General features: G+C 42.1%; 1 protein-coding gene across 2 annotated transcripts in view; it reads left to right on the top strand.

The window, feature by feature from the left end:
• The window catches only part of FBXW4 (F-box and WD repeat domain containing 4), an 84,567-nt gene that overhangs the window by 8,126 nt on the left and 52,801 nt on the right, over positions 1-23,640 (top strand). The window contains exons 2-5 of one of the 2 annotated variants that reach the window (XM_003825689.6): positions 10,642-10,737; positions 13,400-13,585; positions 14,026-14,158; positions 19,086-19,180. In XM_003825689.6, coding sequence (XP_003825737.4) covers positions 10,642-10,737; positions 13,400-13,585; positions 14,026-14,158; positions 19,086-19,180 — 510 coding nt within the window. Of the gene's footprint in view, positions 1-10,641; positions 10,742-13,399; positions 13,586-14,025; positions 14,159-19,085; positions 19,181-23,640 lie in introns of both variants that reach the window. The other variant, XM_055093299.2, reaches the window with a different exon arrangement.

Here is a 23,640-nt window from a genome sequence, read left to right as displayed (position 1 = left end):
AATTGTTTTATAGTAAATATGTTGAGATACTTTTCCTGGAAAGCTGTTTCACTGAAAGGAATGATATTTCCCCTGCTCACTAACCCTGTAATGAGTTCATTCTCCTTAAAGAAAAGGAAATAGTCTTTGAGTACTTCTTTTCCTTTTTCCCCTGTAGTTCCAGCTTTGACCTCCCATGTTTCTTTGAGTTTCCTTTAGAAAGTCTACGTCAAAAAGTTGAATCAAGGTTCAGATATGGGTGGTATGTGTGTTTGTCCCCTCCAGAAGTGAGTTGCTAAGGGAGAACTTCATCCCTTATCTTGGATGCAGTTTGACTTTATCATAATGGCCTAGAAGCTGGAGATGTAAAAACTTGCTGGGTGACGTCTGGTTCATATTCTCCTCATCCCTTCATTCAGGCTGGAAGGTCACCAGGGATTTTGAAGTCTGGTCAGTTGGGTTGAGAACCTGTTTTGATGATTAATATAGAACACAGTTTCATGATTAAAAACAATAAAAAACAACCCTGGGAAGCAGAGCAGTGTAATTATTTCTCACATTTCAGATGAGTCTAGGGAAAAGTCATTTTGAAGGTATGAGAACAAAGTCTACCTCTTAGTCTGCTAGTGCCTAATTCATGACTCACTTAGAGGAAGGCCTGTTCACCGCTCCCTGCCCCCCAAAAATCGGCATCTTTCTTGCCATTGTTCATTTTTAGAAAGTACTAGATCAGCCTTTCCAAAAGTTGTATTGTGGGATTCTTGAAAAACTAATTCTGTAATCAAATGAGTGGGGAAAATGCCGTGCACCACATTCCCTCTCTTGGGGATCACAATGTCCATTGGGGATTAAAGGCACTGACAAGTCCTGTGATAGAGGGACCTGTTTACTTTTGTTTTCAGCCAGCATCGTGCAAAATGTTTTGACCATAAAATTCTTTTTTTCACTGCTAAATATCTCTTTAACATCTTGCAGAACACACATACTGGTCAAGTGCCGTGCAAATACAGAACCTAACCAATGCCAGGAGGAAAAGGATGTGAACACAGCCAAGTTCTGAATCTTAAGCTCATGCACATAAAGGACCCAGGGTTATGCTTAGTGCTTCTGAAACTGTTTAGACATTTTTGACATGTGGGTGCCAAGTTAAGATACTTTATCTGCTCAGATTTCTTCCCTTGAGCCTCTCTAGAATAAGAATTTAGAGGCTTTGGTTGAATTCTTGAAGATGTGGTATGTTACACATTTTAAGGAAGGGCCTTTGGAGCTACGGGTGTTGTTCAAAGTGTGACTTGCCAAAGGGAGGACCATGTTTTTGGAAACTCTTGCTTGAGCAGTTCCTAAGCAATGTCTATCAAAATACCTATTATGCTAGGACCATGGTTCTCACTTTTTGTGTTAAAGACATAGTTTTGTATAATGTTAGAATTTTTGATAGTACATTAAAGAATTAAAGGTAAATGTCATTTTTTTTTTTAAAAAAGCAAGTTTCAGAAAATTGAAGAACCTGTTCATGATTATTTACACTATTGTTCACCCTCTGGTGTGTTACTGTTTGAACAGTATTGTTTGCAGCCCTGACCTTGTTCTCTTATATCCTTTGAGGTAAAGTTCATATATGTTCCTCTGAACATGCAATCTTTATTTTATTTTCAGCAAATTGTATCATGGGCAATATTTTGGCTTAGTGTCTGATAGAAATCCCTGTAAAATTGTGGATTGTTAGTTGAACAAAAATAAATTCTATATATTGTTTAAAATTTGATGGTGCACTTATTCAGGGTTACTGCTATACCACTTGTCTGCACAGTGATGGTTGAGAGCCACTTTTAGAAGCACAAAGTGGTTTAAGACTTGATCCTGTGGAATTTATGACTAAATTAGCCAAAAAAGATGATGTATAGCTGTGAAAAGCTAGCAATGCCTAGGTGTATGGTAGGTTCCATCTAACAGTTCAGATGGCATGTTTGGAAGAGTCACAGAAGTAGAGGCTTTATCTAGATTTTAAAGAATGGATGAATTTGACTAGTCCCCAGAAGTAGCAGTCAGGGGCAAAGGTAGGCTGGGGCTGGCAGTATAGGTGAAAGTGTGGGTATATGAATGAACGTGGAAGAGATTGGCTTGGTGGGAGTCCAGTTGCATAGTGTGAAGCATGAAAAGTGAGTTGAATGGGTAAAGTGGGTTGACAGCTGGGGGTCTTTCAAGGGAGCTGTGGGTCAGTTCAGTCAGTTCCATGCCCTCTTTGTGCATGGTCTTGTCCTCATGCTGGCATGTTTCCTACAGTTTCTCTTCACTCTGAATTTTGGGGCTATTCTCTGTTCCTTGGCCAAAAGGATAAGCAATTTAACATGATATAAAGATTTTTTATTAATTTTGTTTGAACCTTAATTATAAACCTCTGCTACTGAAGCTATTGGAAGATTCAGGCTAATGCAAGTATAAATGAAAAGTTAGAAGGTTCTTATCTTTGGCTGCTTAAATACTTTACACTAAAGCCAAGTTCTTAGCATTGATAGAAGAACTGGTGAGAACAGGCAATCTGGGGAAAAATCTGGAGAGAAAGAAGATAAGAGAAATCAAGAGATAGTGTTAATATAAAATTCCAAGCCCCAAGGCCTGGTGCTGTGGCTCACACCAGCACTTTGGGAGGCCGAGGCAGGTGGATCATTTGAGGTCAGAAGTTCAAGACCAGCCTGGCCAACATGGTGAAACCCCATCTCTATTAAACATACAAAAATTAGCTGGGTAGGCCAGGCGCAGTGGCTCACGCCTGTAATCCCAGCACTTTGGGAGGCTAAGGCGGGTGGATCACAAGGTCAGGAGATCGAGACTATCCTGGCTAACATGGTGAAACTCTGTCTCTACTAAAAATACAAAAATAAAGTAGCCGGGCATGGTGGCGGGCGCCTGTAGTCCCAGCTCCTTGGGAGGCTGAGGCAGGAGAATGGCGTGAACCTGGGAGGTGGAGGTTGCAGTGAGCCGAGATTGCGCCATTGCACTCCAGCCTGGGCAACAGAGCAAGACTCCATCTAAAAAAAAAATTAGCTGGGTAGGAGTGGCATGTGCCTGTAATCCCAGCTACTTGGGAGGCTGAGGCAGGAGAATCACTTGAGTCTGGGAGGTGGAGGTTGCATTGAGCCCAGATTGTGCTACTGCACTCCAGTCTGGGTGACACAGTGAGACCCTGTCTCAAAAAAATTAATTAAAATAAAATAAAATTCCAAGCCCCAAGCATTTTGTGTAACCCTGTTTTCCCCTCCTTGGCCTGGTGCCCCTTGAAATGGCCTTGTTGTACACTTGGAGACACTTTCCTTTCCTGAGTTTCCTTCCAAATCAGCAGGATGTTATGCTTATGGAAATCATGCCATCCGTGCAGTTGGTCAGCATTGGTGGCTTCCAGGGGAATCAAGCTGTGAGATGGGACAGAGAGGGAAATTGATCTGTGTTCCAGGAGTTTTCTGATCTCAGAGATTATATTGTTTAAGACCTCTTCGATATACCTACACTTCCCCTTCCTTCCCCCCAGCCATTTTTCTTCAGACTAGGTTTATTTATTTGCTTTTGGTTTTGGGGTGTGAGCAAGGAGAGGGGAAATGAAAGGTCATTCTAGATAACTGCCTAGATTAATTTCTGTCCCTCTGGACTCACTTGCCAAGATTTGAAGGGGCCAGATAGCTTACTGTGGGTGCACGTTGTGTTGTTTTTGTTTAAAATAGGTCATATGCCCAGGAATGCAAACTCTAATGGTTACTAAGTGCCGGAAAGCTGAGAGAGAAGGGGCCTAGTGGAAAAATGAGCCTGAGGCAAGAGAAGGAGGGCTGGGAAAATGGCAGTTCAGCCAGGCCCACGGGGCCAGGTCCTCTGTGCATTAACATCCACGGAGAGATTTATTTACAGGGCACTAATCATTTTTTTGAGAGGAGCACCCTCACTTTACATTAGTAACCATATGGAGAAATGGCTGGCCAGAGGCCGCTTCAAGGATGGGAGCAAGGGTCCCTGGTGAATTCCAAGGGGTACCTGCTCCTGTCTTCTCAGGTACTTTTCTTCTGCTGCCTTGTTCTCCTGACCCCCTTTGACTGGCAGTGACACGTTCCCACAGGGATGGAGGGATACCTGTTTTCAGAGAAAGGAGATATATTAAAAATTTCTTTGGATTTTTCAGGTGCTGAAGCCAATAAAAATATAGATATGATTTGGCCAACAGCTAGGGAAACTGTAACCATCCAAGATGGTTAGACAAAAGATATGAAAAAGCTGAGTTGTTAAATTGTTTTTAACAAAGTAGAGCTTTTTCAAGTCAAAGCCAAATTGAACTTTTTTTTTTTTTCAAAGTCTAAATTTGAAGGACTACAGCTAAGTGTTTTGATTATGGTATTCTTCTTGGGAGGGGATGCCTGCACCTGCTGTTTGGTAGCAGCTTCTAAAGTTCAACTTTGAAAGTTTCTTGGTGCTATGATCAAACCCTCAGGGGAGTATTTTGACCCCTAGTAAAGTGTCACATGGCAGTTAAGTGACCAGGGAGGTGAGAGAAGTGCTGTCTTTATTCCAATTCAGGAAATATATCCATTCTTTTACTTTCGTTTTCTTCCTGCTATGATCCAGAGTACTCCCTTTTTAGTTTCATCACCACTCATTAATTTTAGACCTAATTCAAGAGAAGAGATACAACTGTAAACAGTTTCTTCCTTTATATCTGGGAGGGATTTGCAGATACGAGGAGCAGACAGGGAAGTCTATTTTTTTTTTTCATTTAGATTTCAGTTCCTTTGGCCCATCCTGTTAAGTATCTTTTACTGTCCTCAGTAGTAGTCTGGTAGTGTAGGTGGCTCTATAGTGATTTAAAACCAGGGACTACATTCACCCAACAGAATAATTCAGTAAAAGATTTTAGCCTTAACATGTGTATAGCCAAGTCCTAATTGTTCAGCCTGAAAAATAACAAATGTTTGATATTGGAGGAACAATTTCTAATAGTTATAACTAAACTAATTAGAAGAAAAACGAATGATTATTAGAGTCACATTAGTGACAACACCATTAATGGATATTATCTACTACCTATACTTATGTAAAGATAATCAACTTTTTTTGTAGTGATTTATAACATGTATTGTACTTCGTTTTAGGTGTCATTTTAAAAAACAATTGTGTGAAATATTATCCTCATTTTATAGGTGAAGAAATGGATAATTGGAGAAGTTAGTTACCTGGGTTGTATAATTAGTAAGCGGTAGAATTGGGATATAGATCCCAGTTTCCTAAGTCTGCCTTCTGTGCTTTTTCAGTTTTATTTAATCTGCTCTTTAGTTAAAGGTAAATAGGAAGACATAACTGTCAACAATTATGTGATATATTTTCAACAATTGATCACTTAATAAAGCACCATCTATTAACATCTTTAGACCTGTTATTATTATTATTATTATTATTATTATTATTATTTTGAGATGGAGTCTTGCTCTGTCGCCCAGGCTGGAGTGCAGTGGCGCGATCTCAGCTCACTGCAAGCGCTGCCTCCCGGGTTCATGCCATTCTCCTACCTCAGCCTTCCGAGTAGCTGGGACTACAGGCGCCCGCCACCACGCCTGGCTAATTTTTTGTATTTTTAGTAGAGACGGGGTTTCACTGTGTTAGCCAGGATGGTCTCTGTCTCCTGACCTCGTGATCCGCCCGCCTCGGCCTCCCAAAGTGCTGGGATTACAGGCGTGAGCCACCGCGCCCAGCCTAGACCTGTTAGTATTATTATTATTATTATTATTATTTTTTTTGAGACGGAGTTTCGCTCTTGTCGCCCAGGCTGGAGTGCAATGGTGTAATCTCGGCTTACTGCAACCTCCACCTGTCAGGTTCAAGCAATTCTCTTGCCTTAGCCTCCCGAGTAGCTGGGATTGCAGACGCCCACTACAACGCCTGGCTAATTTTTGTATTTTTAGTAGAGACAGGGTTTCACCATGTTGGCCAGGCTGGTCTCAAACTCCTGACCTCAGGTGGTCCACCCTCCTTGGCCTCCCAAAGTGCTGGGATCACAGTTGTGAGCCACCAAGCCCAGCCTAGACCTGTTATTTATGGAGACATAATTTTATGTAGTGTCTCCCCACCTCTACCTTTATAAATTTAACTTAGTTTTAAAAATACCATTACTTGCTATAGTTGTTGCCAAAATGTTTTGCAATCCTCACATTTGTCATTTCTAGTGGCAGTATATTCCATTGCATTAGTATACTATTCTCCTCCACAGACAGACCTTCGGGCTATTTCCAGATTTTAGCTCTAATATATAGCTGCAGCTATAAATATCTTTGTAAAAATTTTTTCTTTTGAATTATTTCTTCATGATACAGTGCTCAAAGTAGAAATGCTAGATCATAAGCTGTCATTTAATGACTTTTGTCTTAACAGAATTCCTTTCTGAAAGACTGTACCTGCTGAATGTGCTATAAGCAACATGTAACCAAATCCACACTCTTATATCAAATTAAAGCTAGTGTCAGTTTTTTCTACTTAATAGATGTGAGGTGTACTTTAAAAATTGTTTTAATGTACATGCCTGTAAACTATTCTTGGGGGATGTTTCCTCCAATGTTTTACATTGTGAACACTGTGACTGTCCTTATCCTCTGTCGGACATGGATGATATGGTATTGGAGACAGGGTGTTATCTTGATAGATTTTTATCAGCTCCCTAAAAGTTTTAGAGAGAAAACTTATATCTACAGTGTTAGTTAAAATTTTTCCCCTACTCTGTTGCTTTTAATCTTTTTTCCCTTCCTGTAGCATTTCAAATTTAATAGCATTAAACTCAAATACTTTATAATTGATACATTTCTATTGCTTCAATAGAATAATTTCTATTATCCCCATTTCAATTGGGAAATTATCTCTGCTCTTCATTGAAATATGTATATATTTTGTTTTCTTTTAGTTAAACTTTTAAATTCACCCTCATATTTTTGGAATTTATTATATTGTGGTATGAGATGGCAATCTAAATCAGTTTTTTTCTCTATTGATATTCAACAAGTTTTATCAACAGCATTTATTATTACTATTTTAATCAGTATTTGAATATTACTCAGCCATAAAAAGGAATGAAATAATGACTTTTGTGCAACTTGGATGGAATTGGAGGCCATTATCCTAAATGAAGTAATGCAGGAGTGAAAACCAAATACTGCATGTTCTCACTTATAAGTGGGAGCTGAGGCATGGGTACACACAGGCGTACAGAGTGGTGTAATGGACATTGGAGATTCAGAAGGGAGGAAGGTGGGGGGGTAAGTGATAGAAAAATTACCTACTGGGTACAGTGTACGCTATTCAGGTGACTGGCATACTAAAAGTCCAGACTTCATCATTGTACAATTCATCCATGTAACCAAAAACCATTTGTACCCCTAAAGCTATTGAAAGTAAAAAAATTTTAAAAAGGAAAAAGAAAAATTAGAAAATATGTAAAAGCATAAAGGAGAAAATAAAAACACCCAAAGTTGACTATCCACAGTTAACTATGGGTGTTTTATCCTTCCAGTGTTCTTTCTAGCCATGCATATTCTTATTCCCTCTCTCCTTTCCTTCTCATAAAGTCAACATGCTATACAAACCCAATAGCACTAATTAAAGTGATTTATTTCCTTAGTTTACAATTTTCTGTTTGTTATATATTAAATTCATATCAGTTTGGGCCATTTCTTGCTTTCTTTTTTTAAAATCAAAGACAGTTGCTTATTGCTTATTTCCAATTGAAAAGAATATACTTTCTAGAAATATAAGAATTATAATTGCTCTTTATGAGCACTTACTGATATGCGTAAGGCATTGGGCAAATGAAAACAGTGCCTGGCATATTGTGAACACCACATTAAATGTTGGTTAAATAAATTACAATTGGAATAATGATCCAGAGAGATTTATAACATTCTGTATAATTTAAAAATAGTATTCAGCTGGCCAGATGCAGGAGGATTGCTTGAGGCCAGGTGTTGGAGACCAGCCTGGGCAACATGCATATATACTTATCTACAGTGAATACATAGTTGCCTCTAGAGAGGGAGAGTCTTGGCTAGGGGTTTCGAGAAAGACTCACTTTTCATTGTTAACCTTTCATACTATCTGTGTGTGTGTGTTTTTTTATCCTGTGCATTTACTACTTTATTAACCAAAAATAATTATTCTATATGAATAAATAAGTGAAATAACACCAGGAGGCAGAATATTATTTAGCTAAAAGTGAATTAGGTATCTTCTTTCTGCCTGCCAAAACCATTCTTTCTAACCTGTGTCCATTAGAATCTTGAAAGCTGGACTTGCTTGCTGGCTTTTAGTAAAATTTGGTAAATGTGACGGTATAAGTAGAGGCTGGAAGAAATGAGTGTATCTCGCTGGGCGCGGTGGCTCATGCCTGTAATCCCAGCACTTTGGGAGGCTGAGGTGGGCGGATCACGAGGTCAGGAGATCGAGACCATCCTGGCTAACACGGTGAAACTCCGTCTCTACTAAAAACAGTAAAAAAAATTAGCCGGGTGTGGTAGTGGGCACCTGTAATCCCAGCTTCTTAGGAGGCTGAGGCAGGAGAGTGATGTGAACCCAAGAGGCGGAGCTTGCAGTGAGCTGAGATCGTGCCACTGCACTCCAGCCTCGGTGACAGAGCGAGACTCTGTCTCAAAAAAACAAACAAACAAAAAAGAAATTAGTGTATCTCTCCCTGGCCAGCAAATTTTCAGGCAGACATGGCAGTTATCACTCTTGTCCCAAGCAGTGTACCTTGTATGGGCAGTGGAGCAAGCTAAGGAGACACAGGAGATATATGGGAACCTAAAGTGGAATTTTCAAATTCTTGCTCATGATTTCAAAATTCTCTTCAAAGGCGTACTCTGTAAGGGGCTTAGAGCTCTTCTCCCTATTGCCTATTAACCCATCCCCAAACAGTGCCATTCCTGTAGCTTGTGTGCTCTCTTCTCTTATTGCTGTTAACTCAGCTCACCCAGAAAGTACTATTGACACTCGCCCTCCAATGTTTTGAAGAATTTAAAACTCAGAAAAGTTGAATGAATTGTACCATGAACACTCATATATGCACCACCTAGGTTCTACAATTAATATTTGGCTGTATTTGCTTTATCATGCATTTTAAAATAAGTTACAGATATCAGTACATTTATCCCTAAAGGCTTCAGTGTGCATACATATCATTGACTAGAGTATATTAGTTTATGGGGTTTTTTTTTTAAGAAAAAAGTATATACAGTGAATTTATATTTGAGTAAACCGCACAAATCTTGTGTATCATTTGATGTATTTCTTTTCTCTTTTTTTTTTTTTAGAGAGGGAGTCTTTTTCTGTTGCCTAGGCTGGAGTGCAGTGGTGGAATCACTGCTCACTGTAACCTCGAATTCCTGGGCTCAAGGGATCCTCCCATCTTGGCCTCCCAAAGTGTTGAGATTACAGTTGTGAGCCACTACATCCTGCACATTTGGTCCATTTCTGACAAATGCATATAAACTTGTATAACCCAAACCCCCTCAAGACTTAAATATAGACTATTACCTCAAAGTTTCCATATGTTCTTTCCTAGTCAGTCTCCATCCCTATCCTGGTAGTAATGACTGTTCTGATTTTTTCATCATAGGTTAGTTGTCTCTCTTCTCAAGCTTCATGTAAATGAAATCATACACTACTATTTCTTTTGTGTAAGATTTATTTCATTCAACATAATGTTTCTGTGATTCATCCACATTATGATGTGTATCAGTACTTCTTTCCTTTTTTTTGCTGAGTAGTATTCCATTATATGAACCTACTCTAGTGTGTTTATCCACTTTCCTGTTGATGGATGCCTGGGCTGTTTACCACTTTTGGCTGTTATGACTGAAATTCCTATGAACATTCTTGTGTAAGTCTTTTTGTTTCTCTAAGGTTATTGCTAGGTCATAGAGTACATATATGTTTAGATTTATAATAAACTGCCAGACCTTTTCCCAAAATGGCTGTACCATTTTGCTTTCCCACCAACAATGTAGGAGAGTTTCTTATTGGTCTTCTAAAAATATATGAACAAATACAAAGAGGACTTCCTCATCACGGTACAAATTCCTGTCAGATATACATTCTGTGAATCTTTTCTCCCAGACGACGGCTTGTGTATTCATTTTGGTGAGCAGATGTTTTGGATTTGATGAAGTCTGATTTACTGGATTTTTATTTTCTGTTATTGCTTTCTGTGTCCTAAGAAATCTATGTCTACCTTCTTAGTCTGAGAGATGTTTTTATATATTTTCTTCTGACAGCTTTATAGTTTTAGATTTTAAGTTTATGATCTGTTTTGAATTACTTTTCCTGTATGGTGTGAGGTAGGGGTCAGGATTCATTTCATTTTTTTTTTTTTTCCCCCAATCTGGACATCCAGTGGTTCCAGGATTGTCATCCATTCTCCATTAGATTGCTTTGGCATCACTGTGAACATTTTTGATAGTTTAAAGGACAGGCTTTTCTCCTTGGCTTTCTTAGTCAAGTATGGAGAGAGAACAGTTACTCCTTCCTGGTCTCCTAATCTCTTTACTTGTATTCTGGATGCTCCTGAATCCTGACTCAGTAAGCCCATGAAATTTTCTGTGGTTGGCAATAAGTTGTAGTGATTGGATTATCTGTTCTGTCTGGACATAGGATGACCAGTGTCCCAGTGAAGGAACGAGTGAAGGTGTCTCAGAACTGGAGACTGGGGCGCTGCCGAGAGGGGATTCTGCTGAAGTGGAGATGCAGGCAAGTAGCCTCTTGACTTTTTAAAAGCTACTTGGGACATAAAAGCATAATGGAAAGTAAAAAATCTGGTCCTACATAGAGGCTAATGGGGCTATCTTGGGTGGGTGGGCACTGGTGAGCCTTTGAATAACACAAAGGGGGCATCAGAAGGACAACTTTTTCACATTTAAAGAAGGGAATACAAGAAATGTACTTTAACAAATGACTTTTTTTATGATTATAAAGAAATCAATGCTTATTTTAGAAATTTGAAGAAAAAGAAAATTCTAAAGAAGAAAATAAAACTAACCTGTAACTCCACCACTCAGAGGTAACCTCTGTTAACATATGCCATCAAAGGAAATAAATCAAGGTTTCAATTCATCTTATTTTACAAGTATTTTTATTTAAATCTTCTACTCTATGGAGTTACTTCTTCATTCTTGGCTTCCCTGAGTCCTCTCCCCTACTTTATTAAAAGGCAGGGTAGGATCTAAAGGTTTGGATACATATGTTACAGGAGTTAGAGCTTAGAGCAAGTATAAGGAAATTTAGAAAATGCCTGTGGCACTGCTAATGCTACCAATTTTTATGCTTCATTGGTGCTAAATGATTTCATAGTTATTATTTGACTCTCTACCAAAAAATTGCTCCTTGTTGATTGGTTGCAATGGATAGGGAACATCATGATTCCACATTCCAGAGTGACCTGTACCTGTGCTGAAGACACAGGCGGCCCTCTTCATCTGATGAACCTTTCTTTCCTGCTTGCGTCCAGTTTGCACTGGTTTCACTGGCATCAGATGCTGTGAATAATGTGGTATTGGGTAGTGGTGGTGGTGATGGTAAAGAAACTACAGGAGAGAAAGACGGATTTTTATGATGAAGGACTTTACCCTCTGCTTCCCACATTTGCCTTTTGGGGCTAGTTTCAAGCAGTTTGGCAAATAAACACACAGAACAGTTACCAGGCTGCCCTGGGATTCTCCACTGTTCACCTGGCATGAACCTGGTTTCTTGTCCTAGGCAAATGGCTGTTTACCAGATGGCTCTAAGCACAAAAATTCCCACCCTCTCTGTTTGCTGCCTACTTGAGTGTGCCACACACTCACGCAAGGGGATATTGAAGAGGAATGTGCATAATGAGTGAGAGAGCAGGCATCTGTACACACTCTACACATGTTCCATGTAATATATGCACACACTTGTAAAAACCTCATGAGCAGAAACTCAGTTACTACAAAGTCCTAAGCTGCATTTAATGGCCCGTCAAGTCAATTTGCAGAACTTTTCCACATTCCCATGACACTTGTACGAGTCTGGGGAAGAAACACAGCCCAGTTTACTCAGACAGGCTTGGGAATAGGAGATGGTGGCTGTTCTTGGGGATGAGTCAGCTGTCCCTGTGCTTTTCTTGGGACCTGGTAACTCCAGAACCCCTATGTAGAATAGGACAGGTGGGATGTCCACCTTGGGAAAGGGGCTTAGTTTCCACCAGAGAGCCTAGTATCTGACAGTCTTCTTTCTTCTTAAGTCTCATTCCCTGCCACAGGACTTGTCTGTGGCTTCTAGCCTTTCTTCCTCCTGTCAGATTGCAGAGGGAATCTAACTATTTGTGGATTTCTCTTATCAGTTGCCTGTGAGAGCTGACTTTCTCTGTAGCCCCTGAACTGTAGCAGAATGCTCTGGGGCTGTGTTTTTCCATTGCCACACTTACCCTCTAATACAGAAATGTAGATATCCCTGTGAGGATCTAGGTATCTAATCAGTACATTAGCATCCTTTCCTAAATGGCTTCATTCCTTTCACTTATAAATGACCCCTTAGCTCTAACAGAATAAGGGAATGGGGCTTCCCTAGGTTTATTCTTCTCTTTTCTCCATCACACCTTAACTGATCTATTGCAGAAGAGGTATGTAAGGGAATCCTAGAACCTTGAAACTTCCCACTTACACTTCAAATTCATGAGGATGCAGAATGAAAGAAAGTTATTTCACCTGGCTAGAAGATTTCTTTCTTTTTTTTTTTTGAGACAGAGTCTCCCTCTGTCGCCCAGGCTGGAGTGCAGTGGCGCGATCTCGGCTCACTGCAACCTCCGCCTCCCAGGTTCAAGCGATCTCCTGCCTCAGCCTCTGGAGTAGCTGGGATTACAGGCGTGTACCACTATGCCTGTCTAATTTTGTATTTTTAGTAGAGACGGGGTTTTATCATGTTGGTCAGGCTGGTCTCGAACTCCTGGCCTCAGGTGATCCACCCACCTTGGCCTCCCAGAGTGCTAGGATTACAGGTGTGAGCCACTGTGCCTGGCTGAAGATTTCTTTTTGACCCTTCTCACCCCTTGACCGTTGAATTTTGTAAGCTCTGCGTACCCATGAGAAGTCTAGGTAGCCAGTAATTGAAATATTAAATATTCTTCAATTAAAAGTGGTATTTAGTTGGTCTTTTAATTTTGAGTCTCTTTTACAAAGTCCAGGGAAGTTTAGATCACCACAAGGCTCAGTTACTCTAGTTTTCTGAGGATAGCTGATGGGCAGGTAATTTTGAAGGAGGGTATCAAGTATAGATAATAAGCCTTGTTGGTTATCCTTACTAAGTTGGGGATTGGTCAGCTTCTTCAAAGATTGGAGTTGAGTTTTCATACTGTATCTTGATGACTTCTAAATTTTCTTTTCCATCATTTCAGTCAGATGCCCTGGATGCAGCTAGAGGATGATTCTCTGTACATATCCCAGGCTAATTTCATCCTGGCCTACCAGTTCCGTCCAGATGGTGCCAGCTTGAATCGTCGGCCTCTGGGAGTCTTTGCTGGGCATGATGAGGACGTTTGCCACTTTGTGCTGGCCAACTCGCATATTATTAGTGCAGGAGGGTAAGTGCTATAGGTTTCTCCTTCCACCCTTTTCCATCTTATACTTAGGGGACATTCTGCCTGCCTCTGACTTTTCTGTCTTAACTCCAAAGGGATGAGGAGGGAGACCAGAAGCGTTTTCCATTTAAAGCAGAGAGATTTTACCAAAAGGAGTTAATAGGGTTAGCTGGAGAAGGAAAACAGGAAGAGCTTCTAATGAAAAGTGAAGCTGGTTTTGATATTCTCCAGGGGAAAATATATTTTTTCTCTCAGCTCTGTTCAACCCCAGGTGTGCTGAAGAAGTAAAGGTATCTAGAAAGTCAGCACCTTACTGGGCTGAATTGTCTAACGCTTAGCAAATTTGGATGTCACTGGAGACTTGGGCTGTTTCTGGAGAGTTGTTCTCTTTCCACAGAAAGAATAATTGGTTCTTGGGGGTCGGCTCCTTATTTCTCTCCTAGAGATGGGAAGATTGGCATTCATAAGATTCACAGCACCTTCACTGTCAAGTACTCGGCTCATGAACAGGAGGTGAACTGTGTGGATTGCAAAGGGGGCATCATTGTGAGTGGCTCCAGGGACAGGACGGCCAAGGTGAGGTGGTCTCCCCCTTACATACTATTACTCCCTCCTGTCTATAGGGAGGGGGTGGATAGATCCCTGAGTCTCAGGATTGGCTGAGAGTATCGTCTGGGGACCGGGGAGAAAACGACACAATAAAGGACTCACTTATGTGCCTCTGGAATGCAGCTTGCCATGCCAGGCGTTGTCCCTGCCAGCTGGACTGGGAAAGGAGTGGACAGTGGCTGGGAAGGTTGCCACTCACTTGCAATGTGGCGTGAACTCAAAAACAGAGGACCTGGCAGCCTTTCCTCCCTGAGTTGCGTTTCCTCAAGTTTGTGGGTTGAGTTCTGACCCTAATATTTTATTTTAAAATCTCCCTCCTTTTGCCTGCTCTCTGTTTAGGGAGGTTAATTTTTCACCACCTTGTTTATAAGCAATCAGGCTGATAATTAAAATGTGTTTTCACTGCTTCTCTGGAGAGTGATGTGGTCAGTAAGCAGCAGAGATGATGAGAGAGGGGTGTTGTTTGTTGCATCTTTGCCAAATTGCCCGGTCCACAGATATCCACCAAGGCATAAAAGAAAGTAAGGCTGATAAATAGCATGACACTGGCTTCATGGACTCATCCACATCTGGATCAAATAGGCTTCCACCTGTGAGCAGAGAAGTCTTTCTCCAGGCTTGTGCCCAACAGCCCTAGCCAGGGCCTGCACAGGCCTGGTCCTTTAGGGTTGCTGTGGGAACTTTGCTGACAATTCAGTTGGTGGTGCAGGAGGCCCAATAGTGTCTTGTTATGTATTTCCTAGCATCTAGGTTCCATAGTGCTAACAGGAAAAAAATGCTTGCTGGTGTGTCAGCAAATGGGCCTCTAAAACACATAGGGAGAGGACTCAGGAGAGGGAAATTGCAATCTTAGTAACTTCTCTGACTGCATGTACCCTCTGGTGATTACACCTCCATATAGAAATATTGCTAATTTATGTAAAAAGAAGGGCTAAATATGTTCCCTTCTTTTTATGGAAGTTTCTCCTCCCTTTACTCTTTTCTGCCTTACTTTGTACTCACACCAGCACAGGAAGCTTGAGAAAAATCCAGCATATCTTTTGAACCAACACGGAAACTGAATTTCCTGTCACTTGCTTCCTATTACCCTACTTCATACTTACTTCAGGCTTCTGATTGGTCACTGTCTTTGTACCATTCCTTGAAAAGATTCTGGCCTAAACCTGTTATACTGCTCAAAAGTAAATTTGCATAGAAACCTTTTGTGGCATGTGTGACCTAGGTACTCCTGTCTTATTCTAGCCATCTTCCTGTCATGGCTTCAGGCTTACTCAAGTCCTCCTTTTCAGTGACACCTCTTTCTTCTATTCTCTGTGGTCTGACACCCAGAACAGTATAAAACTAAGCTTTATAACCACAGGTAGCAATCTGAGGGCATGGATTACTTACAGTTGAAGAAGAATAGCAAGTTTATTTGAGATATTGGGTTAATTTCATGTTTAAGTACTGATTTAGCCCTATTTAGTATCTTAGATTTTTAAAAAGATCTAAAATAAGTGCTTCCTTCTAAAATTGTCACCACAGTCCATCTTCTTCCTTCTGAGGATTTCTTTTAGGTCAGTGACAGAATTCTCTTCTCTGGTCCTGCAAGCTGGTCAGCTGGTTTGCAGCTCCCCTGTGACTTCTCTGCCAACTCTTCTTTCCTGGCTTTCCGGATGCTGCCTGGGTTTCCCTCCTTTCTGTTGTTGTCTTTGCATCCAGCCACCTTTGTTATCCTGAGCCATTTCTACATTACTGTTGTATTCAGTTTGTCTTTTATAACTGAAACATCATTTCTTTTCAGTGGCATCTGAAATTCTACAGCTGCTTCTCCAGGCTTCTAATACACCTGAACCTTCATAAGAATTTGCAGTGATATTTGCCTGTAACCATCTATTTTTGGGGAGTTTCCCAAATATGTACTGTATTTTAGGAAAGAGATTTATTTTATGGGGTAAAGGGAAGTAAAACAATCTCTTTGCAAGACATCTGAGCTAGGGACTGTCCAAAGAACCCTCTTCCTTCCCCTCCCCACAAGCCCAGTTTCAGGTTTATTGTGACTTAGCTTGGATTGTGTCTCTGGGCTTTAGTGGGGCCAGCCCCATCCTGAGATGTGAACAGCTGGTAGCTTATGTTCTCAATGAGCCTGGGCTGGTACTAACCATTCCTTCATTTCCTTCTTTATTTCTCTATTCTTTCTTATGAGTGCCTACTGTGTGTGAGGCTTGGTACAGAGGCACCTGGGCTCTTCAGAAGTAAGGGAGATAAAGCCTCTTATCCTTAGGATGAGAAGAGATGTGCGTACCTGGCCAGGGAACTGATTGGAAGTGGCTAGGACTGTGGAGTATAAAGCTCTAGGGCAAGAGCCAGAAAGTGTAGAGGGTGGAGAGATCAGATCACATCTGGCTTAGAAGGGAAGATTTATTGTAATAAGAATCACCATTATTGTTTGCCTGATACCTGCCAAATACTTTGCTGCTGTGCTAGATGCCTTATACTTATCTCCACTTTTCCACACTATAACCCTGAGATAGGCATCATTTCCCATTTAACACATGTGGACACGGAAGCTAAGAAGTTACCATTAAGATCAAAGATAATAAGTAGCAACTGGGGTTCAAATCCAGATTGATCAGATGCCAAAGCCTATGCATGCTTTCTCTGCAATTGCATGCTGCAGGGAATATTTTACCATTTAGGTTTTTCTTTTGTTTTAGGATTATTTTCTTTAGGATAGATTTTCAGCAACAAAATTACTGAATTAAAGGCTGTGGTCATTTTAAAAGTCGTGATGCATATCACCAGTCTGCTTTTTAAAAGAACTGTATAAATGTCCACTCCCGGCCGGGCGCGGTGGCTCACACCTGTAATCCCAGGACTTTGGGAGGCTGAGGCGGGTGGATCATGAGGTCAGGAGATCGAGACCATCCTGGCTAACACAGCAAAACCCCGTGTCTACTAAAAATACAAAAAAATTAGCCAGGCATGGTGGCAGGCGCCTGTAGACCCAGCTACTCGGGAGGCTGAGGCAGGAGAATGGCATGAACCCAGGAGGCGGAGCTTGCAGTGAGCTGATATTGCGCCACTGCACTCCAGCCTGGGCAACAGAGCAAGACTCCATCTCAAAAAAAAAAAAAGTCCACTCCCACTGAATCTATTCCAGGGATGGATCTGTTTTGAATTTGGCCATGGAGGGCAAAGATAGGATCAGCATATTGTTGTCAACTCTTGTCCCTCAGGTGCCAGGATGGAATCTCATGTTTCTGGAGGGTGATGTGCTGCTGGGCCAAGCCAGGAGGGCCACTTTCCTAAGATCTTGCTCAGAATTGGTGGCATGCTTCCTCAGCCGCTCCTGGAGACCAAGAACCTTGTTCTGTGGTTTGCAGAATCTAGGAATCAACCTTCCCTTTCCGTGGAGGACATTAGTGAATTCAGGCCTAGGCCTTCCCCATAGATTTTGTAATCAGAGTCCTTAGTGTTTCCTCACCCCCTAAGAAAGAATCTGCCTCCCAGGGAGTTTGTGTCAGGGAAAAGGCAAAGCTGTCTTTTTAGCCGGGCTGCCTAAAAGAGTACATTGGAAATGTATCTAGTTATTGCCAAAGAGGACTGACTATGGAGTCCAAAGAGTAGGCCAGAATCATGGCACTCAGGAAGAGTTGTGGTGTTTACCTTTGTTTTCTGCCCCTCCTCATTTAGGATCCTCTTAGTATGTTTATTTTCTTTTCACTGTGTTGGGAAAAGTAACTCACACAATCATCCCATCCCCCACCCCCATCATACACACAAACTCTAAAAAACACTTTCTCCTTTTATAGGGAAGAGTTATCATGTGACTCTAAGAAGGCAGGACCACCCCTACTCCATCACCTACCCTTTAAACTCAAGGAATGTTTCCTTTAAAGTTCTTCCATCTAAGGTCCTGCCTGAGTTTTGTGTGTTCCCCTTATAGCACTGCTGGGACCTTAAGAGGTCACTGATCCATCTGGCTGCCTCTGGATCCCTCTGTTGCTGCTGTCTTGGGATAGCCCTGTACGTCTGATATTTCCTTTCTGTTTGGTTAGGGGCTTATGTCCCTGTGTGTGTCATCTAGGGTAGGGTGAAGTGAGGGGGGAGCCCTGTGCTTAATGGGAGATGTCTAAATGCACTGACTGCTGAGAGGGCTCTGTGAGTGTTGATTAGAGTTAAGCCCAGAGTGGCTGCTAATGTACATTCCTGACTGATAGAGACCAGATAATGTGCTCCAAGCAATATTTTTAACCTGTAGGAGATATGGAAGCTTAAAAGAGTTAAGCTTTTCTGCTACTTTTGGTGACACTAGGTGCTAAATTCCCTGCTGACGTGAATAGTATTGGATCCTGGGCATTATCAACAAACAAACAACAACACACCACCTTCCCACTTGGAAGTCTCTCTTTTTCTTCCATTCTTTCCTTCCCTTGCATGTTTCTTTTTACTTCTCTCCCTAATTCTGTTGCTGTCCCCCTATACTATGCCTTGATCTTCTTCCCTCTCCCTACTTCTCCAAAGTAAAATCTTGGTGAGAGATGGGAGAAAGGAAAATCCACAAATACAGGAAAGCTGTCAAAAGAGGCAAGCCCCACCCACCCACTTCTTCTCAGTCAAGTCTCCGCTGAGGAATGTGGAACTTCTGATTCCCCAATGTAAAGTTGGCTGGTAAGTAAGGGCTGTCAGTGGAAGTAAAAGAGGGTAGTTAGGATGGAGAGCTAGGGCCTATCTGCGGGGGTAGGTGAGCCAGAAGCTGCAGGGGCCCCTCTGCTGATACCTGAGCTCTGTGTGTGCAGGGCATAAAGGATTCCCCATTTCTCCACCTCCAACAGTCACCTCTCCCGGAGCACCTCTCCTCCCCACTGATCCCAGGCAATGCCAACGAGAGCATCTCCTCTCCTGTTTCTAGGTGTGGCCTTTGGCCTCAGGCCGGCTGGGGCAGTGCTTACACACCATCCAGACTGAAGACCGAGTCTGGTCCATTGCTATCAGCCCATTACTCAGGTAAGGGAGACATATTTGGATGTGGTTTTGTCCTGTATAATAATGCTTTTATTTTACTAGATCAGGTGAGCTAGAAAATCTTCCTGTTGTGTATTCTAGGTTGCTTTGAGTCACTGTCTTGGAGATTTTTTAATCCTCCAGAGATTTGAGTTATTTAGGCCACTTCATATATGCGTGGGATTGAGATAACCTTCTAAATGTGAATTTCCTAAGCATCTAACCTCAGAAATGTTAAGGAAAGAGTACTATATGAGAATATAACTAAGAGTCCAGCTGTTAGCCAGAAGTGTCCCTTCTGAAACAGTTGTCCTCTGGGGTCATTCTCAAAGCAGAGGCCTCTCACCACCTCTCGGAGGTGACAGCACCAGCCAACCTGCTCTTACAACTCACATGTCTGCTTTGTTCCCCTTGGAAAATGTCCTCTGGAGTATCCCTTACAGTCTTAAGTCATCAGGAGAGGCTTGGGGCCCAGATCCAGCTGGGTCCTCAAACAAAGACATGTATGTGAAGTAGTAACATTGATTATTGTAGCAAAAGTGTGAAATTTTGATGATGGCTTTACTGTACCTTTTGGTCTGATTGTTACTTCTCTTTTTTATTATTATTTATTTTATTTTATATTTAGAAATGGGGTGTTTGGTTTTTTTTTTTTTTTTTTTGAGACGGAGTCTCGCTCTGTCACCCAGCCTGGAGTGCAGTGGCGCCATCTCAGCTCACTGCAAGCTCTGCCTCCCAGGTTCACACCATTCCCCTGCCTCAGCCTCCCGAGTAGCTGGGACTACAGGCACCTGCCACCACGCCCAGCTAATTTTTTGTATTTTTAGTAGAGACGGAGTTTCACTGTGTTAGCCAGGATGGTCTCGATCACCTGACCTTGTGATCCACCTGCCTCGGCCTCCCAAAGTGCTGGGATTACAGTTGTGAGCCACCGTGCCCAGCCCTAGAAATGGGGTGGTTTTTTTTTTTCATTCTTTTTTTGTTTCTGTTGTTTGTTTGTTTGTTTGTTTTAGAAATGGGGTGTTTCTATATTGACCAGGCTGGTTTCAAACTCCTGGCCTCAAGTGATCCTCCCATCTTGGCCTCCCAAAGTGCATGAGCCACTGCACCTGGCCCTGACTGTTATATCTCTAACTTTACCTATGGACAAGTGAGGTTTGCATCCCGACTTCTGCTTTCGAGGCTCTCTGGAACCAAGACAGAATCCCTCTCCTCCCCAGCAGAGTACATAGACTCTCCTGTACCTGTTCTATCACAACATTTTCCTAGGATCTTCGTCCACTTCCTTCACCCTACTCACATGGAAATGTGAAAGCTGTAGGGCTGCCACCCTCCAACATTAGGTTTAAGTCAGTTGCTTATTTTATAAGAGACTTGGTCCTACCCACTTCGTTTAGGCCCTTCAGCTTCTTTCTTCTCACCCCATGGAGCCTGCACCCCTCCTCCTACTCCCTTCCACAACTCCCTTTCAATTTTTTTTCTTTCTAAGAATTAGAGCTGATTAGCCACGTCATTAATTCTTCAATTTGACGGCTGATATAGCAGGACCTGAAACACATTGCTGACCCCGGAGAATGGAGACCCCGTTCCTTAGCATATTGACGATGAGAGAAGTTAATTAAAATTCCACAGAGCAGAGGTGTCGGCTAACCTATAAACCTGTCGCTGTTCAAAACAAATCATTCTAGCAATCGTAGGAAAGAGGGAAGGAAAGACCAGCAGGGAGTGGAGAGGCTAAGTGTGTGGGAGCGGAGAGTGGAAAATGGAGCCATTGAGCTTTGTCTCCTCCTCAGTTTCTTCCTAATGCTGCCCTTTTTAAAGCCAGTTAGCCAGACCTGGGTATCCGTGGGCTGAATAGAAGGAAAGTGCTATGGCCAGTGAGAAATGACAAGTGTGCTGGTGACTTTGCCTTAATGGTTGCTTGTGGACTTCTGCTGGTTTTGGGAGACTGGAGTGGAGGTGGTGGTAGAGAGAAGCTCTCAGGGCCGGAGATGGTCTGTGCGCTTCCTGCATATGGATTGAAGCCAAAGAACACAAACAGGCTCTGCCCTGCATCCCTACCCCACATTTCTCTATTCCAGCCTCCTCCTCTGGAATGTGTTAGGCTACCTCTTAACAGAATAGGGCACAACAACTATTGAAGATGGTGTCAATAAAAGAGGTTGAGGACAGAGTCTGCCCTCATCATTAAGAAGCATTTAAGATTACAGTAAACTGATTTTGGGTTTTTTGGCCACAACTTGGAGACTGACTTTGGGGAAGGGCCTAGCTTTCTGGCATTATTACTGCTACTACATGACTGCCACTACTACTAGCAGCTAACATTTAGTAGTCATCTGCTCTGTGCCAGACCCTCTGCTAAGGCCTCGATGTGTCTCATCTTTGGTGAAGACCTAGGCCTTATGTTTTCTTCCCATTCATCTTCAGGGTCTTCCTGTCCTCTTCTTGGCCCTGGGATGATTTTTTGAGAGGGGTCTCACAGTGTTACCCAGGCTGGTCTTGAACTCCTGGGCTCAAGCCATCTTCCCACCTCAGCCTTGGGATGATTCTTTCACTCTGTCAGCTCCTGACCAACAGTTTTTAAGATGGTCTTCCCCTAACTCCAGAATTGAGGTCTTGGAGTCTTTTAAAAAATAGTTTGTGTTTGAGATTCTGTCTTTACACTAGATGACCAGAGTGTATGCCGGTGTTATCTCTGCCTCTTTTTCTCTTACCCAAAGAATATACTGGGATAGGGTCTTTTTACCTCATTATTAGATCCATTTCTTCTCAATGTGACCTTGAATTTGAACCTTTCAATAAACTCAGCCATTTTCTCAGTCTTGAGAGACACTGCCTCCCAGCCTCAGGGTCTGTTCTTCAAAGCAGTCTGGGAGATGAGTTCTGTTTTGCCTTCAACTAGCAGTGTGGCCTCAGGCAAGTCATTCCCGCTCCCAGCCTCAGTTTCCTCATATTAAATATGAATACTATTTCCTTTACAGACCTTACTAGATTATTGTGAAGATGACCTGAAATAATCTATATGAAAATATTAATACTCTGAAAAGCTAAAAGGGCTGTAATATATGTGTTATGCATATTGAGACAGGGTTTCACTTTATCACCCATGCTGATTATGAACTCCTGGCCTCAAGTGATCCTCAAAAAGGGCTATAATGTAATGTCAACGAGAATCCTTTCTTGCCTGGTGTAGCATTTGCTTAGTGGCTTCAACTGCTGTCAAGTCTGTACCCTTTTCCTGGGCTCCTTCTGGCCCCAGGAAGTTTCCCTGCTCTTTTGCAGTCTTCTTGAGGTGGGGACTCAGTAGGAATCTCTCTTCCCCCTGTAGTGTTCCTGCCCTCAATGACCACCTTCAGTTCCCCTCCCTGCCACCATTCCTGTTGAGTATGGTTGTCAGTGTCACTAATATGATATGACCCTGGACTCCTCATGGAGAATATGAGGGGATGTGGCAGCCAGTGTACTGGCCCTAGGGCAAGTACTCCTGGTTTACCTGCCAATTTCTCAACCCTTTGTTGCTCCCTTATGCAGTTAGGAGGAACCTGGACAGTTAGGAGACCTAGCACAGCTCTTTTCTCAATTTATCTCTTTCTTCTATTTAAAATAATTTGTCAGATATATTAATCTTATTTATCTCTGATGCTGGGACTTTTCTACCTTCTCTTCTTATGTATGTACTCAGGCACTTGTATGAAACATGAAACCTCAATCCAGAGGCTTAATTTGAGGTCCTCACGACTGAGAGAAAGCAAGTATCTGTCTGTGTTCAAATGTCTTCTTTCCTTTCTTCCTTTACTTTGAGTTCTTGATTTGTGAAGAGTCATGGAGGATCATATTTAGTACTGGTTATGTGCTTAGAGCCATGTGTAGTCAGTCAAAAAACACAGAAGGAGAACCAGCAGGCTCCAAAGGAAAGTGGCAGGCAAGGACCATTTCTTCTGCCTCTCTCATACCCTTCTACCCATCTTATTGTTCAACACCGGTAATCCTGTTTTTAAGATTCATGACTTGGAAAAGAAGCCCTTCTCCTGTAGAGGAGGTCTCACCTGGAGTTGTTGGATGATTGATAGAAGGACAGGTTAAGATGGCCCAGGAATGAGATGCTGGAGGCGTGCCTGGGGTGGAGGGGCATATGTCTGAGTATAATTATGGGGCAGGAATACCTTCAGCTCACAGGCCTCAGAGATACAACCTCCTGAGGTCACATGGAATTCTGAGCAACTTCCCAAGAGTAACACAGAAGAGCAGACTCTTTCTTTTTTTTTTTGAGACAGGGTCTTGCCTGGAGTGCAGTGGCACAATTATATATCACTTGAACTATTGGGTTCAAGTGATCCTCCCACCTTGGCCTTCTGAAGTTCTGAGATTACAGGTGTGAGCAGCTATGCCTGGCCAAAAAGCAGATTTAAAAAAATGTGTAATATGTTTTATTGCCATTTAAAAATTATTTCCAGCTGAATACA

This window comes from Pan paniscus, chromosome 8, assembly GCF_029289425.2.
Source record: "Pan paniscus chromosome 8, NHGRI_mPanPan1-v2.0_pri, whole genome shotgun sequence".
NCBI classification, from domain to species: domain Eukaryota; kingdom Metazoa; phylum Chordata; class Mammalia; order Primates; family Hominidae; genus Pan; species Pan paniscus.
This window is presented reverse-complemented; position numbering and strand designations above follow the sequence as displayed.